The sequence below is a fragment of the Kogia breviceps genome, chromosome 6 (genome assembly GCF_026419965.1).
Source record: "Kogia breviceps isolate mKogBre1 chromosome 6, mKogBre1 haplotype 1, whole genome shotgun sequence".
NCBI lineage: Eukaryota > Metazoa > Chordata > Mammalia > Artiodactyla > Physeteridae > Kogia > Kogia breviceps.
The window spans coordinates 57108806-57123494 of NC_081315.1; the positions used below are offsets into that span (position 1 = coordinate 57108806).

General features: G+C 35.0%; 1 protein-coding gene across 2 annotated transcripts in view; it reads left to right on the forward strand.

The window, feature by feature from the left end:
* The window catches only part of USO1 (USO1 vesicle transport factor), a 94940-nt gene that overhangs the window by 44315 nt on the left and 35936 nt on the right, over window positions 1–14689 (forward strand). For both annotated transcript variants that reach the window (XM_059066863.2, XM_059066864.2), the window contains exons 5-8: window positions 2408–2508; window positions 3228–3330; window positions 3536–3591; window positions 7614–7734. In XM_059066863.2, the coding sequence (XP_058922846.1) occupies window positions 2408–2508; window positions 3228–3330; window positions 3536–3591; window positions 7614–7734 (381 nt within the window). The remainder of the gene's footprint in view (window positions 1–2407; window positions 2509–3227; window positions 3331–3535; window positions 3592–7613; window positions 7735–14689) is intronic.

Sequence of the window (14689 nt, forward strand, 5' to 3'; positions counted from 1 at the left end):
AGTAAATAGGTCTTATACATCTTTTATCAGATTTATCCCTAAGTCTTTAATACTGTTTGATGTTGTTTTAATTGGTGCTGTTTTTTAAATTTGAGTTCATCACCAGTATATAGAAATGCAATTAATTTTGTATATTGACCTTTTATTCCACTTAACTTTGCTAAATTCACTCTCTAGTAAGTTTTTTGTGGATCCCATAGGATTTTCTACATAGACAAACATGTCATCTGTAAATACAGTTTTACTTCTTCCGTTCCAGTCTGTATGCCTTTTATTCTTTTTCCTACCCTATGGCACTAAGATCTCCAGTACAATGTTGATTAGAATTGGTGAAAATAGATATTGTTGCCTCTTTCCTCATCTTAAGTGGAAAGCATTCAATCTTTTACCATTAAGTTTGATGTTAGCTATAAGTTTTTTGTAGATGCCCTGTATCATCCAGTCTTGTGACTTTAAATATCATTTTTATGTTTATCATTCTAATGTATATGTCCAACCCAAACTTATCCACTGACAGCTATGCTTGTGTTTATCCAACTGCTTACTTGATTGGTATCTCCACTCAAATTTTTATGTCTCAAACTTAACACATCCAAAACTAAACGTATGATTCTGTCTATAATCTCAACTTGCTTCTTCCAGTGTTTCCAATCTCAGTAAGTGGCAGTGCCATCCTTCCACTTCTTTAGGCTGAAACTTAGAACCACCTTTCCTTTTTATCCCCCCCTTCTCATACCCCTGTAAGGAATATGCCAACAAATCTTGCTCCTTCTATTTTCATAAGAATTATGACCAGTGTCTAAGTCACTTTCACCACTTACCTTGATTATTGCCTCCTAAATTGCTCTCCTTATTATTTTCCTCTTTCCCTGACATCTTCTTAGCACAGCCAGACTAGTCCTTTTAAAAGTAAAGTATTTTTTGTTTAAGTAATGTAGTTTTAAGGTTCAGAAACTGAATTCTTTTACTGATGAAAGAGATGATAAAAGAAATATTTCTTAGGGTTTCTGAAGGATAAAACTAGCATATTAATCAATATGCTAGAAATTAGGTTTTATTAATAACCCAGAATATTAAAATATTTATTTTCTACTTTTGGTCTCTTTTTTCTCTTTTCTCTACAAATAATTAGATGAGATTATCACTGTCACTGTTGGATTGTCTTGCTTTTCTTGTCATCTGCTGGGTTTTTTCCATTTCTAAAGCATATTAATGTTAAAATCTCACATTTAAAAAAGAACTATTTGAGAGATAATAAATATGTTTGATCTTAACTGCCAACTTCTTTGGCTTATAGTCACTGCCTGGAGCAATATGTGGAAAAGGCTTAGCTGTGTCTGGAATGGGTAAGGGGATGGGGAGTAGTGTATTTGCCATCTCTAAATTGCATTTATTAGAGTAGGCAGATTTTATTTTATTTTATTTTTATTTTTTTATTTTTTTGCGGTACGCGGGCCTCTCACTGTTGTGGCCTCTCCCGTTGCGGAGCACAGGCTCCGGACGCGCAGGCTCAGCGGCCCTGGCTCACGGGCCCAGCCACTCCGCGGCATGTGGGATCCTCCCGGACCGGGGCCCGAACCCGTGACCCCTGCATCGGCAGGCGGATTCTCAACCACTGCGCCACCAGGGCAGCGCTAGGCAGATTTTAAATGATAATTTGCTTTGGCAATTGTTGCTTCAGTTTTTAGTGATCCTTTATATTTTTTTGACAAGGTACATTGAAACAACAGATAGCTTCAAGACTTAAGTGTTAAGGACAAATATAAAATCTTTTAAGGAATAAGTGAAAACTTAAATGCAAATTCTGCTTTTATTGCCAAATACTATAAGATATATATGTTGATTTGCTTGAAAAAGTTACTGAAAAATCTGAAGATGATCGGTTTAATTTTAAAATTAAATTATTTAACAGAGTCAGCAAGGACTATATGTTCAGTAATGTTTGGGGGGAAGGAGCTTTCAAGGTATAATTTACATACATTAAAATTTACTCTTTGGGGTTGTATAGTCCTGTGTTTTGGGCAAATGTATACAGTAGCATAACCACTATCACATTTGAGATAGAATATTTCCATCACCCCAATAAGTTCCCTTGTACTCTAATTAGAAGTTTAACCAAAAAATGACCTTGAGAAAATGTGAAAATCTAAATATATTTGCTTTGAATATCATATTTAAACATTTAAAGAATAAAAATTTATTTAAATGACCTGAAAGAAAAAAAAAAAAAAAAAAAAAAATGACCTGAAAGTTATTTTAAGGATATGTGTTTCTAGCATAATTGTGATATCACTTCCAGGCACACTGTTCCAAGAAAATTATCATTTCTGCTTAGCTTTTTCAACAAAAAGGATACTTTAAAATAACAAAGCATCATATCCAAATACTTTATCTTTGAATATTACAGAAGAAAACTCCACAAGACAGAGTGAGGATTTGGGAAGCCAGTTTACAGAAATTTTCATTAAGCAGCAAGAAAATGTCACTCTTCTGTTATCTTTATTAGAGGTAAGTAAAGAACCTTGCTATTTTTGTCATCTTAATAAGCTTCTTTTGTTGCCCTTTTGGGTGTTATTGAGGAAGCAACATACAGATACTTTTTTTTAAAAAAATTATTTATTTTTGAGTGCACTGGGTCTTCGTTGCTGCTCGCAGAAGCCTAGTTGCGCGAGCAGGGGCTACTCTTTGTTGCAGTGCACAGGCTTCTTGTTGCAGAGCACGGGCTCTAGGCACGCAGGCTTCCGTAGTTGTGGCTCATGGGCTCTAGAGCACAGGCTCAGTAGTTGTGGTGCACGGGCTTAGTTGTTCCGCGGCATGTGGGATCTTCCTGGACCAAGGCTCGAACCTGTGTCCCCTACATTGGCAGGCGGATTCTTAACCACCGCACCACCAGGGAAGCCCCTATATACCTTTTCAAGATAGTGAAATTTGTTGTATCATTACAAGAGATTCACATGTGTGTTTTAAGAACTATGTAGTCTCTTAGAATACTGTCTGCTTCTTATTTCCATTTTTACAAAGTACTGTTATATCTAGTCAACAGCTGTTTAATCAGTTTGATCAATTTATATTAACTCTTTTCTTTTTATTTCTTAAATTAATTTTTTAAAGTTTGACAGACTCTTTTGTTGTTTGTTTATAGTTTTTGGTACCATTCTACTAGTTGAAAAGTTTTGCTTGAAAATGTGAATTACAAATGTTAAATATTTTAAATTCCTATATTGTAGGAGTTTGATTTCCACGTCCGCTGGCCTGGTGTGAAGCTTCTTACTTCTCTTTTAAAACAACTAGGGCCTCAAGTGCAGCAAATTATTTTAGTCAGTCCTATGGGTAAGTGACTCATCTTCCTTATATTATTTTGATTTAAAAGTGAGGATCATAAAAAACAAAAACAAACAAAAACCAAAAAAATAAAATTGAGGATCATTCCTAAAGGGGAGGGACTGAAATGATGTGTTAATAAATTGTTTATAATTTGAATCACTATTTGTGTTTTTGATTTGCCAGTGTTTTTCACATGGTTATATGTTTCTAGGTGTTTCAAGGTTGATGGACTTATTAGCGGATTCCAGGGAAGTTATACGTAATGATGTAAGTCAAGTTTGAAGAAAAGTCTAAGAATATGCAGCTTTTTTTCTCTTTTTGCAAATGAAATCTTTGTTGACCCTTATTCAGAGTCATAGAAGTTAGATTTGGAAAGTTGGGGTAATGGTTTAGACCTTTTGAAGTTATATACAAGGCCACATTATTTCTTTGTTTCCAACCTATTCAGTATTTTGGCTTAGACAAATGACTTTGCTATTCAAATTTATACCTTCCACAAGTTTAGGATTTCTTCCATCCTTTTCTGAAAGTTTGTACTGACACCAAATTCTACCTCCAGAAAGAGCAGAGGAAACATCCCTAGACATTGAACTGCATAAACTTAACAAAGTGTAACATTTGGAATCATCACCCTTAATTGATTGAATACATATTTCAAAGGATTTTCCTTGTAATCTCTATTTAACTCTAGAGCATGATTTGCTTTGGAGTTAGTTTTTCATTCTGATTTATTTTAATATTTGCATATACATTTGAGTATTTTATACTGATGAATATTGTTTTGTTGCTTGAACATTCTTTTCTGTTGTTATCTACAACTTGATCAAAACTGTAATACTTTAGATAGCAATTGGAAAAATCTTTAAAATTAAAATTTAGAGCTAGGGGATCTTATCAAGCTAATTCAGTCTCCATATTTACACTGAGAAGCCCAGGACTCACAGAAACCAAGTAACTTGTTCTTTGTTAGTGACGTCTTATGCATCTTTGTGTTTGTGGTACCTGGCCCAGTACCTGTCTCATCTTAAGTGCTAATAAATACCATTTGGATTGCTTTTAGCCTCACAACTGTTTCCTGACAAAGCAGAGACAAAACTAAAATGCTCTTAACTTCTAATCCACATAGACAGGTTTTTTTAGCTTTGCATTTAAAATTTTGTAGTACATACGTCAATGCAGTAATATAAGTGGTGAAATGATATAGTTGTATAACTCATGAGGATAGTTTTTATTCTTTAATATTCTTTTAAGAATTGTGTACCTATCTATTAGGAATTTTGAGTGTCTTTTCTTGACTAAAATATTAGTATGTATCTTAAACCTGAATTTGGTGTTCTGCTCTTCTCTTTCCTTTAACTCTCTACTCTTTTTTTTTCTTTTCCTAACCTTTTTTCCTCAGTTTTTATTTGAGAGAGATAAAATGATTCACTATGTTGGCTTTCATTACTTTTACGATTAGAGATCAACTTATATTTTTGCTGTAATGTTTAGATTTTGGAGTTTTATAGCCATCTTTCCTTTGGCTTCATAGATTCATTTAAATTCTTTGTGGAGACTTACTATCGAACATTATGCAATAAAACCCAGCATAATACACCACAGTTGACTCCAGCAACCAGAGGAAACTAACTGGCACCTGTGGCAGTTACTAGTGGCACTCTGTTACTGCCCAGAATAATACACTACATCCTCCCACCCCGCTGCTCCTTTGTATCTTTTTCTTTCTTTATCCTTCTTTTAAAATTCTCTTTTCATTTCCTTCTTTTTAATATTTCTCATTGCATTCAATGACAGTTATTAACATTGACTAACCTCTCTGGGAGCCTGTTGGTAAAGATTTTTAGCCTCAGTTTGTTTTATATTTGAAACATTGATTTTGATCTGGATTTAGAGAATTAGTTGGTCATTTATCATAGATACAATGAACTATCATATTTATTTATGTTACTTAGGGCTTAAAAATTAGCAAGAAAGGTTGAGAAAACTCTAGGAAGTAACCACCAGCTCACTTCTAAATGATAGAGTGTAATTCCATTCTTTAATTTTTAGTTTTTTATTATGAGAAATATAAACATACACGAAAGTAGAGAGAATACAGACAAAACCGTCCCCTAAACCCATTAATTTTCAAGATTTTATTATACTTGCTTACCCCTCACCACTCTCCTTTATTTTTGACTAGAGTATTTAAAAAGAATCAAACAATCTGTATAATTTCACTGTTACATACTTCAGTATACATGGTGTGTGTGTGTGTGTGTGTGTGTGTGTGTGTGTGTGTGTGTGTGTATTTCCTTATATAACTACAATGCCATCACATTTAATGAGGTAACAACTTTGTCTTAGCTCTCATTAAATAAGATAACTATTCTGTACTCAAGTTTCCCAGTTGTCTCATAAATGTCTTTTACAGTTGGTTTCTTCAAATCAGTTTCCAGACAAGGCTCTCTCATTACATTTGACTGTTAATGTCTGTTAACTTTCTAAAGGGCTTGATTAGGTTCTGGTTCACCTCTTTGCTTTGATATTTCTTAGATGATGCAGTGTACTTCATTTTGCAACACACCAGGAAATGTAGTATCTGGCTGTCTCACTTGTAGTGATCAGTGGGTTTGATTCACATGGTGACAGCCAGATCCTTCCATGGATCCCTTCATCCATTACATCTGATCATTCGTTAATGATCATTGCCTGAATCAGTTATTTTGTTGAGTTTCAAAATGATGCTTTCTATAATTCTGTCATTCTTTCACATTTATTCGGCTGTAATCTTCCTCAAAGAAGAACTTTACTTCATCAACCAGTATATTTTATTACCCTGAAATATAATTCATAGATGAAAGGGAGGATAAATAGCTAAATCCCTTTAATTACCAGTTTTTAAAGTAAGGAATTGGTGCCCACTTACTTTCAATGACCAATGAGTATACTTTCATTTCTAGTAACATTTTAGTGGATGTGTTTGATTAGAGGAATATGTCTCTTAATAGTCAGGGAAAAGAAACTGATATATATTGAGAACTTAGGTTCTATGGGACTTATTTTATCTCCTTTAGTCCTCATAAAAACTCTTTGACAAAGATACCATCCTTGTTTTACACATAGGTATACTAAGACTTACATTATATAAATTACATACAGAGTTTATGCAATTTGCTTCAAGTTGCACAGCTAGTAAGTAGACCTTTAAAAAACCCACTGTATTGAACTCATAACCTTAGTGTTCTTTCCACTGTATTTATTCCTCCCTTTGTTAGCAGTTAAACTCAAGTTAACATTAAGTAGGAGAATATGGCATGTAAAAATAACCAGTTTTGCTTTCTCTCTCATCTTAATGTTGAGACTGGACAGTAAGGGAAATGAGTAGGAAAAGCCCAGTAAGGCTGTGGGTATTTTTTGTCTTATATGAATACTTATTTGCCCAGTACTGACAGCCAACAGCTTATCTGACTCTTTGAAACTTTTGAGCTACCTAGTTGCTATTCCTCTTCTTCTAAGAAATATCTGTTTTTTTCATTAAATATTTTCCATCTCTTTGACCATTATGGTATTGTTGGGCTCCTGTGGGCTCATAAAATACTTGTTGTTTGATAGTGAAATAAGCAGAAATGGTTAACAGTGAATATTTCTTGAATAATAAAGAGGTTGCAAAATATATAACCTAAATCTAGCTCAACAGGAGCTGAGAAAACTAAAAATCAGAAGCAAAGACTACTGAGAATTGTCTCATACTAGACATGGTGTTAATGAGGCATGAATTCTCATTCTTCTTTTTTTCTATCAACTTAGAATCAAGTTTTGGAAATTTCCAGGCCAGATAATTACAAGAATATCTGAACTTTCCCGCTAAAATGTGGTGATGTTTATTGATTTATATTATTGATTTCACAATTTTTTATTGTTACTATTGTGAAGCATGTACAGAGGCATTACTGAGACAAATATTATCATGTTCAACTCTCTTAGACCACAGTGAAAGCCAGGTAATGAACGATTGATGAATTGATGAATATGCAAGAATTGTTGTATATTTATATCGTACGGTGAAAAGAGAACTGAATTAGGAATTGGTAGACATGGGTTCCAGTCAAGGATCTGTCTTTCGAGATTTATATAGCTTAGGGAGGTAAATTGCTCACCCTCTCTGTCCTTGTTTGCCCTATTTATAAAGTGAAGGAGTTGGACTTGTGAAATTCCTGCCACTACTAAAACTCAGTGGTTTTTAAAGTAATTTGTAAACGTCTTGTAAAAGTTGTATTCCACTAAACATTATCTTGCTTCTCCATAAGGGCGTCCTACTACTACAGGCACTAACAAGAAGTAATGGAGCAATCCAGAAAATTGTTGCTTTTGAAAATGCTTTTGAGAGACTACTGGACATTATTACCGAGGAGGGGAACAGTGATGGAGGTATAGTATGAAGAGATTGATTTGGACAGATTCCTTTTGTTCTCACTGACTTGTTAACTTTTCAGGAATGCAACTGAAGGGAGAAATGAGGACATACATTTTCTTCGTTGTTTTGTTAGATGTTGAGAGAGGCTTCCTTGAGGGAGGATGGATACTTTATATTCTTTCTTTCTTCCATTATGGTGTGTTGAATATGGATTTCTTTTTATTTATCCTGCTTAATATTTGTTAAACTTCCAGAATCTATTGATATCTTACATCATTTCTGGAAAATCTCAGCTATATCTCCTCAAATACTGCTTCATCACATTTTTTCCTATCTTTCTGAACTCAGATTCAGTTCTCTGTCATATGATTAGATTCTCACTTTATCATCTTACTTTCTTGTCTGCATTTTCTGGCTTTCTTCTGGATTATTTCTTCTGACCTGTTTTTCACCCGTATTTGATCAGCTTTTGAATGTGTCCATTGAGTTTAAAATTTTTCTTTTCTAGAAGTTCTGCTTGTTTCTTTGGCAAATTTGCTAGGTAATTTTTTTATAACTTCGTTTTCTCTGCATGTATTTTCAGCTTTTTTATTTCTTTGAATATAAGAAGCAATTACTTCACAATCTCTGTCTGATAATCACAGTATTTTAAGTCTTCATGGGTCAGTACTTTGCTCTGCTGGTTCTTAAACATGGTACATCATTTTCTGTGTACATGGCTTTCTTTGACTATGTTTTTTTTTTTTTTTTTTTTTTTTTTTTTCTGTATGCGGGCCTCTCACTGCTGTGGCCTCTCCCGTTGCGGAGCACAGGCTCCGGACGCGCAGGCTCAGCGGCCATGGCTCACGGGCTTAGTTGCTCCGCGGCATGTGGGATCTTCCCGGAACAGGGCACGAACCCGTGACCCCTGCATCGGCAGGCGGATTCTCAACCACTGCGCCACCAGGGAAGCCCTCTTTGACTATGTTTTATGTCGTACTTAGCAGAATTACTTATAGGAATTTGAATCGTAGGATGAAGGTAATTTCTTTCAGAGAAAATGTGCTTGTTTCTGCCAAGCCCTGGGGGTGCAGTTTGTCTGGGATCACCTCATTCCAGATTGAAGGGTTGATATTCCCTGGACTACTCAGGCAATGCAAACCCAAGCTACAAAACCTATGAGGACTAGTTAACTTTTCATTTTTTGCACCCTGAGGATATATCCTTTTTTTTTTTTTTTCCTTAGGATATATCCTTTTGAGGTCCCGTTTTATTAGGTGAAAAGTTTTCTGTTAGATTCCTTCCCTACCTTGTGTATACCCTTGGCTTTGGTTTGTTTTCCCTCTGTCCCATGACACTGTCAAAATGAAAAGTTTAGATTTATCAAGATTGAGAAATGTACTGCCAGCCAAAAGGTACTTTTATACTTAACTAGCTATATAGATATCCATTTTCTTGTCAGTTTTAGCCTGCTGTACTATCAATTCTTCATTGCTCCTAGGCTTTTTTAATTCAGTGTTTTTGTTGTTTTTAATGAGAAATTGATCAAAAAACCTAGCACCAGAGTCAGAGGAGAAAAATGAGTTTATTTGCATTCACTGAACTGGGGTTAGCAAGTAATGTAGTATAGTTGACAGTTGGCTTAGTAATCTGGAAGGCAGGGCCAGGCTGGAAATAAAGATTTGAGAGTCTTTATAATATAGGTAAAACAAAATTATGTAAACAAGAAAGATTAGATGAGTCACTTAGAGTAAGTGAAGAGTGAGAAGGGAAGTGCTAGGACAAACCCTAAGGAATACAAATTGTTAAGAGATCATAGAGGAAGAGGTATTGGTAAAAGAGACTGAGAAGAAACAGGCTGTGAGGCAAGAGGAGAACCACACTTAGAAGGGTTGGGGGAATTGGTAGCACTGTAAGAAGTCACTGAGATATCAAGATAGGGCAGAAATATATCTGTAGGACTTAGAACATGGACATCATTGGTGACCTTGGGGACAGCATTTGTGTTTAGTGGTTGCCTCAGAATCCAGATTGTAGTGTCAGAGGAGTAAGTTAGAAGAGGGAAAATGGAATAGCAGAGAAAACTCACATCAGGAATTTGGTAAAATCAGGGGAGAGCCAGGTGAACAGAACGGGAGGTTGACAAGGAACTATTTTTCTTTTCTTAAATTTTTTATTGAGATATGAAATATTTTAAACATACAGAAAACAATGGAAAATAGCATAACAAACACTTGTGTGCCTACCATCCAGTTCTTTCAAATAAAGTATCCTTCTGAACATAATCTCACAGCTTACTGTTTTGGTTTTTTTCAATTAATTTTTTTTTTTCACCACACGGCATGCGGGATCTTAGTTTCCCAACAAGGGATTGAACATGCACCCCCTGCAGTGGAAGCTCGAAGTCTTTACCACTAGACTGCCAGGGAAGTCCCACAGCTTACTGTTTTTAATTCAACATTGTGTTTCTGAGATTTATCCATGTTGATACATGTTACTCTAGTTCATTTACTTTAAGTGCTATATATTATTCTGTATTATGAATATACTTTGATCTGTTATTTTCTGATTGAGTTGACAATTAGGTTGTTTATATTTTTGCTAATATAAACTGTTACAGTGAATGGTCTTTATGTATTTACTTGTGTATTAAGTTTCTCTATATACCTACAAATAGAGTTGTACTGTTTTCACCATTACCAGATATTGTCGAATGGCTCTCTTTAAGTGGTTTTATCAACCTGTACTCCATCAGCAGTGTTTTCAGGTTCCTGTTTCTTCACATCCTTGTCAGTCCTTCCTTGCCAATTTGATGAGTATGAGATAATGTCTTATTGAGATTTTATTTCATTTCTTAAATTAATGAGATTAAGCATATTTTCATGGGAGTAGTCCCATCTATTTTTGTTTATCTTTTACCCCTCTGAATTACCTTCTTGCCTGTTTTTGTATAAGATCGTTTTTTCCTTTTCCAGTTGATTACTGGGAGTTCTTTATGTATTCTGGATACTAATCATTTGTTAATTATACATGTTTCAGTTATCTTCTATTAGTTTGTTTATAGTGTTTCTATTAAAGTTTAAAATTTTAGCATAATAACGTATTGGTTTTTTTTTTTATAGTTTATGCTTTTATGTTTTGTTTAAGAAATCTATCTCTACCTCAAGGTCATAAAGAGAGTTTCCATCACTTTCTTATACTGAAGGCTTTTAAAATGTGTCTTTTACATTTAATTAATAGGGATTTTACATTTGAATGATGTTATAAGGTTTGTGATCAAATTTCCATACGTGTGAAGGTCTGTTTCTGAGTTCTCTGTTATGTTCCATTAGTTTATCTAGTTCTACACTAAAACCACACTCTTTTAATTACAAAAGCTTCATAATAATCTCCTATCTATTAGAATATAGGAAAAATTTTCTATCTTGGCCCTCTTCAGAATTGTCTTACGCGTCTTTCCCTTTTATTCTTCATAGGAATGAAACTTATTTGCTAGTCAAGTTATCTGAAAATCCCAGTTGGGATTTTGATTGGAAATATATTGAGTTGTTTGGGGTTTTTTTTTTAAAAAAAATTTTATTTTATTTATTTATTTTTGGCTGCGTTGGGCCTTCGTTGCTGTGCACAGGCTTTCTCTAGTTGTGGCGAGCAGGGGCTACTCTTAGTTGTGGTGCACAGGCTTCTCATTGCAATGGCTTCTCTTGTTGCATAGCACAGGTTCTAGGTGCGCAGGCTTCAGTACTTATAGCACGCCGGCTCAGTAATTGTGGCTCGTGGGCTCTAGAGCACAGGCTCAGTAGTTGTGGCACACGGGCTTAGTTGCTCTGCGGCATGTGGGATCTTCACGGACCAGGGCTCGAACCTGCGTCCCCTGCATTGGCAGGAGGATTCTTAACCACTGCGCCACCAGGGAAGTCCCAGAAATATATTGAGTTTAAAGATTAAGGAGAATCATTATTGACTTTTTCTGTCCATGAACCCAGGTATATCTTTTAATCTATTCAGGTCTTCTTTTATATCTTTCAGTAATGTTTTATAATTTTGAACGCAAGAGTTATATTTTTTTTTATTAGATTCATTCCTAGGCATCTTATACTTTTTGTTACATGTGAATGGGATCTTTTTTTTTTATTACATTTTCAAATTGGTTACTACTTGATTTTTGTATATTGATCTTGTATCCAACCATCTTATTAAACCATTAGTTCTCCTTGGACTTTCTGTGTAGATAATGATAATTTCTACAAATAAGTGTAATCTTTTTTCTTTCTTTCCAGTTCTTTTTTTTTTTTTACTGTTAATATACTTTTATTAATACTCAAAAGCTGGTAAGAACTACACAAATTCTGTTTATTGGAATACAAGAAGATAAATTCTTTTTTTTTTTTTTTTAACATCTTTATTTGAGTATAACTGTTTTACAATAGTGTGTTAGTTTCTCTTTTACAACAAAGTGAATCAGTTATACATATACATATGTTCCCATAACTCTTCCCTCTTTTGTCACCCTCCCTCCCACCCTCCCTATCCCACCCCTCTAGGTGGTCACTAAGTACAGAGGTGAACTCCCTGTGCTATGCTGTAGCTTCCCACTAGCTATCTAATTTACATTTGGTAGTGTGTATATGTCCCTGCCACTCTCTCACATCGTCACAGCTTACCCTTCCCCCTCCCCATATCCTCAAGTCCATGCTCTAGGAGGTCTGTGTTTTATTCCCTCCTACCACTAATCTCTTCATGACATTTTTTTTTTTTTTTTTTTTAGATTCCATATATATGTGTTAGCATACGGTATTTGTTTTTGTCCTTCTGACTTACTTCGCTCTGTATGACAGATTCCAGGTCTATCCACCTCATTACAAATAACTCAGTTTCATTTCTTTTTATGGCTGAGTAATATTCCATTGTATATATGTGCCACATCTTCCTTATCCATTCATCTGTTGATGGACACTTAGGTTGCTTCCATGTCCTGGCTATCGTAAATAGAGCTGCAATAAACATTTTGGTACATGACTCTTTTTGAATTATGGTTTTCTCAGGGTATATGCCCAGTAGTGGGATTGCTGGGTCATATGGTAGTTCTATTTGTAGTTTTTTAAGGAACCTCCATACTGTTCTCCATAGTGGCTGTATCATTTTACATTCCCACCAGCAGTGCAAGAGTGTTCCCTTTTCTCCACACCCTCTCCAGCATTTATTGTTTCTAGAGTTTTTGATGATGGCCAATCTGGCCGGTGTGAGATGATATCTCATTGTAGTTTTGATTTGCATTTCTCTAATGATTAATGATGTTGAGCATTCTTTCATGTGTTTGTTGGCTATCTGTATATCTTCTTTGGAGAAATGTCTATTTAGTTCTTCTGCCCATTTTTGGATTGGGCTGTTTGTTTTTTTGTTATTGAGCTGCATGAGTTGCTTATAAATTTTGGATATTAATCCTTTGTCAGTTGCTTCATTTGCAAATATTTTCTCCCATTCTGAGGGTTGTCTTTTGGTCTTGTTTATGGTATCCTTTGCTGTGCAAAAGCTTTTAAGTTTCATTAGATCCCATTTGTTTATTTTTGTTTTTATTTCCATTTCTCTAGGAGATGGGTCAAAAAGGATCTTGCTGTGATTGATGTCATAGAGTGTTCTGCCTATGTTTTCCTCTAAGAGTTTGATAGTGTCTGGCCTTACATTTAGGTCTTTAACCCATTTTGAGTTTATTTTTGTGTATGGTGTTAGGGAGTGTTCTAATTTCATACTTCTACAGGTAGCTGTCCAGTTTTCCCAGCACCACTTATTGAAGAGGCTGTCTTTTCTCCAATGTATATTCTTGCCTCCTTTATCAAAGATAAGGTGACCATATGTGTGTGGGTTTATCTCTGGGCTTTCTATCCTGTTCCATTGATCTATATTTCTGTTTTTGTGCCAGTACCATACTGTCTTGATTACTGTGGCCTTGTAGTATAGTCTGAAGTCAGGGAGCCTGATTCCTCCAGCTCCATTTTTTGTTCTCAAGATTGCTTTGGCTATTCGGGGTCTTTTGTGTTTCCATACAAATTGTGAAATTCTTTTTTCTAGTTCTGTAAAAAATGCCAGTGGCAATTTGATAGGGATTGCATTGAATCTGTATATTGCTTTGGGTAATACAGTCATTTTCACTATGTTGATTCTTCCAATCCAAGAACATGGTATATTTCTCCACCTATTTGTATCATCTTTAATTTCTTTCATCAGTGTCTTATAGTTTTCTGCATACAAGTCTTTTGTCTCCTTAGGTAGGTTTATTCCTAGATATTTTATTCTTTTTGTTGCAATGGTAAATGGGAGTGTTTTCTTAATTTCATTCTCAGATTTTTCATCATTAGTGTATAAGAATGCCAGAGATTTCTGTGCATTAACTTTGTATCCTGCTACTTTACCAAATTCATTGATTAGTTCTAGTAGTTTTCTGGTAGCATCCTTAGGATTCTCTATATATAGTATCATGTCATCTGCAAACAGTGACAGCTTTACTTCTTCTTTTCCTATTTGGATTCCTTTTATTTCTTTATTTTCTCTAATTGCTGTGGCTAGAACTTCCAAAACTATGTTGAATAAGAGTGGTGAGAGTGGGCAACCTTGTCTTGTTCCTGATCTTAGTGGAAATGGTTTCAGTTTTTCACCATTGAGAACAATGCTGGCTGTGGGTTTGTCATATATTGCCTTTATTATATTGAGGAAAGTTCCCTCTATGCCTACTTTCTGCAGGGTTTTTATCATAAATGGGTGTTGAATTTTGTCAAAAGCTTTCTCTGCATCTATTGAGATGATCATATGGTTTTTCTCCTTCAGTTTGTTGATATGGTGTATCACGTTGATTGATTTCCGTATATTGAAGAATCCTTGCATTCCTGGAATAAACCCCACTTGATCATGGTGTATGATCCTTTTAATGTGCTGTTGGATTCTGTTTGCTAGTATTTTGTTGAGGATTTTTGCATCTATGTTCATCAGTGATATTGG